Below are 3,755 nucleotides of genomic sequence, written 5' to 3'. Positions count from 1 at the left end.
CCCTCTACACGCAGCCCAGACAGCGAATGGGACTTCTCCCAGGAAGCGCTGCCTAGTCAAACCCACCCAGAACTTTTCGGAGAATGTGAAGACTCCCCAACACTGCAGCCTTCTGCATTACCCAGATTGTCAGAAGAGCTGTATTCCTGGTAGCAAACCCCGGTACACTCCTAATGTCAGTCAACAAATTCGGAGGTACCAAACCTAAGGCACCGAGAACAATGCAGAGTCTGACAACTTGGTAATCATATCATGTCAGCTTCATATGCACAGTATGAGAGGGAGGCCCGACATGATGCAGGTATTAGACGTTTGGTTGACAAACCAAGGATCATAATCAGGGAGAATCTGTGGTTCATATTCCGGATCTTAAGATCAAATGGAGGAGGAAACATATACGACTACTGGCACATACAACTGTTGTGACGTCCTGTCACTCTAGGGCGGTTGGGTAGCCAATTGGTTAAAGCGTTCGCTCGTCGCGCCGAAGACCGGGTTTCGATTCCCCACATGGGTACAATGTGTGAAACCATATCTGGTGTCCCCCGCCGTGATATTGCTGGAACATTGCTAAAAGAGGTGTAAAACCTTACTCCTATCATTCTACAGCGTTTTGTCGCCTTTTTTCAAGTTCTAGTTTATGTGATACATGTTCGTGTTTATCCTGCATTCCAGTCAAAGTCAAATGTGACGCACACTTTGAAGAACACCTCAACTAATTGCCAACGCCAACGTTTGCCAACGTTTGCTTTTATTAGTATTTGTTACCTCACAGAACTAACTATGTAGGACAATGGTAGGCCAGTTTGATAGTAGACTTATTGGTACCAGCTGAAGTGGCAGTAATAGGTGTGGTAAAAACACGGCATTGGTAGATGGAGTAGCGTTCGTGGCTGTAGCGTAGCTGCAAGAAAGAGGATTAGTAACTATGCCACTAGCATAAGTAGTACCATGGCAGTAGCAGTAGCACCAGAAGTTACATTGGCAGTAGCAGTAGCATTAGAAGTTACATTGACAGTAGCAGTAGCATCAGCAGTTACATTGTCAGTAGCAGTAGCATTAGAAGTTACATTGACAGTAGCAGTAGCATCAGACGTTATATTGGCAGTAGCAGTAGCATTAGCAGTTATATTGACAGTAGCATTAGAAGTTACATTGACAGTAGCAGTAGCATCAGAAGTTACATTGACAGTAGCAGTAGCATTAGAAGTTACATTGACAGTAGCAGTAGCATCAGAAGTTACATTGACAGTAGCAGTAGCATCAGAAGTTACATTGACAGTAGCAGTAGCATCAGACGTATCATTGTCAGTAGCAGTAGCATCAGAAGTTACATTGACAGTAGCACTAGCATCAGAAGTTACATTGGGAGTACCAGTAGCATCAGAAGTTACATTGGGAGTAGCACTAGCATCAGAAGTTACATTGGGAGTAGCACTAGCATCAGAAGTTACATTGGCAGTAGCAGTAGCATCAGAAGTTACATTGGGAGTAGCATTAGCATCAGACGTATCATTGGCAGTAGCATTAGCATCAGAAGTTACATTGCCAGTAGCAGTAGCATCAGACGTTCCATTGTCAGTAGCATTAGCATCAGAGTTTACATTGGCAATAGCAGTAGCATTAGAAGTTAAATTGACAGTAGCAGTAGCATCAGACGTTACATTGGCAGTAGCAGTAGCATCAGAAGTTACATTGGCAGTAGCAGTAGCATCAGAAGTTACATTGGCAGTAGCAGTAGCATCAGAAGTTACATTGGCAGTAGCATTAGAAGTTACATTGGCAGTAGCAGTAGCATCAGAAGTTACATTGGCAGTAGCAGTAGCATCAGAAGTTACATTGTCAGTAGCACTAGCATCAGAAGTTACATTGTCAGTAGCACTAGCATCAGAAGTTACATTGGGAGTAGCAGTAGCAACAGAAGTTACATTGACAGTAGCAGTAGCAACAGAAGTTACATTGACAGTAGCAGTAGCAACAGAAGTTACATTGACAGTAGCAGTAGCATCAGAAGTTACATTGGGAGTAGCAGTAGCATCAGAAGTTACATTGACAGTAGCAGTAGCATCAGAAGTTACATTGGGAGTAGCAGTAGCATCAGAAGTTACATTGACAGTAGCAGTAGCATCAGAAGTTACATTGGGAGTAGCATTAGCATCAGACGTATCATTGGCAGTAGCATTAGCATCAGAAGTTACATTGCCAGTAGCAGTAGCATCAGACGTTCCATTGTCAGTAGCATTAGCATCAGAAATTACATTGGCAGTAGCAGTAGCATCAGAAGTTACATTGGCAGTAGCAGTAGCATCAGAAGTTACATTGGCAGTAGCAGTAGCATCAGAAGTTACATTGTCAGTAGCATTAGAAGTTACATTGGCAGTAGCAGTAGCATCAGAAGTTACATTGGCAGTAGCAGTAGCATCAGAAGTTACATTGTCAGTAGCACTAGCATCAGAAGTTACATTGTCAGTAGCACTAGCATCAGAAGTTACATTGGGAGTAGCAGTAGCATCAGAAGTCACATTGTCAGTAGCAGTAGCACCAGAAGTTAAATTGACAGCAGCAGTAGCATCAGAAGTTACATTGTCAGTAGCAGTATCATCATAAGTTACATTGGCAGTAGGGTAATCAGTATGATGATATGAATACATCAACTTCTGGTTCCAAATAGGCGGCTTGGACTGAATACTCCCCAGGGAGCTGATAATACAGATTGTACACTGATCGGATGACCAAGTTGATAATTTGACGCGCTATTTGAGAATGCGTCGTGTGGAATTAGCGCTTAACAAATGTATATGTGACAAATCATTACAAAGGAACTAATGGGTGAAAAATCACATTTTGACCTTTCATTATATTTTAAAACTACAATATATTCGGAACACAAAAATACAATTCCCAAGCTTCAATTCATATATATATGAGGGTACATGGCATTAAACATGTAGACTCATTTTTCGATTTATAACTGTTAAGGTAATAATTTGCTTTTAAAAGTATTTGTTACTGCATAGAAATACGTAGGTATGGTGGGCCAGACAAGACAGAACACTTATTAGTACCAGCTGAAGTGGCAATAATAGGTAGCGGGGGCACAAGGGAGAGGATGAGTATCTATGCCCGTGGCATTCGTAGTACCATGATAATTTACAGTCGCAGTAGACTCAGAAGTTACATTTGCAGTAGGGCCCGTAAGTCTCGCGAAGCGCTACTTCTGGTACCAGCATTTCCGGTGACATGCCTATATTCATGAACTAGTTCTGCTTTCGAAATGCGCGACCGCCAAAGCTCACTCTGTTCTTCTTTTTACCTTTAAAATAATTTTGACAGTCAGTGCGGTACTATCGTTCAGACGTGTATTTATAGTCTCAGTGGCATGGAAAGTGTTTTATGACTACGCAGGATGTGTCACATGTTTCTGTAAAAGATTATTCATGAAGATGTAACTACTAATAGCTAGGCCACATCACCCAACTTACCCTGGTATTCTGGTATCTGGCAGCATGAGCAGTGTCATGGAAGCCCTGCCTTATTATTGATGAATAAAACGAGTGATGGACAATGGTAACTTTTTACTCTGTGTGTTCTTGGTGTCTAGTTCTATGTTGTTTCTTCGTGAACCATGTTCAGAACATGAATGGTTTTTTTCTTGGTTATGAAGGTGTGAATTTCTGCTGTACAGCAACCAAAAGATGAAGCAGCATCCGGCATACAGCAACTTCAAGTCAAAAGTGGCCAAATGCATGACAAAT

The 3,755-nt window shown here is 41.9% G+C and overlaps 1 protein-coding gene across 1 annotated transcript; it reads right to left on the bottom strand.

The window, feature by feature from the left end:
* Positions 1-926: 926 nt before the first annotated feature.
* Positions 927-3,520, bottom strand: LOC124117339 (uncharacterized protein YBL113C-like). Its single transcript, XM_046479156.2, has 2 exons — positions 3,483-3,520; positions 927-2,700 (listed from the first exon to the last, which is right to left on the bottom strand). Exons 1-2 carry the CDS (start codon positions 3,518-3,520, stop codon positions 927-929), a joined length of 1,812 nt encoding a protein of 603 aa, XP_046335112.2.
* Positions 3,521-3,755: the final 235 nt, after the last annotated feature.

The sequence above is a fragment of the Haliotis rufescens genome, unplaced genomic scaffold, assembly GCF_023055435.1.
Source record: "Haliotis rufescens isolate VD_foot unplaced genomic scaffold, xgHalRufe1.0.p SCAF_21, whole genome shotgun sequence".
Lineage (NCBI taxonomy): Eukaryota > Metazoa > Mollusca > Gastropoda > Lepetellida > Haliotidae > Haliotis > Haliotis rufescens.
This window is presented reverse-complemented; position numbering and strand designations above follow the sequence as displayed.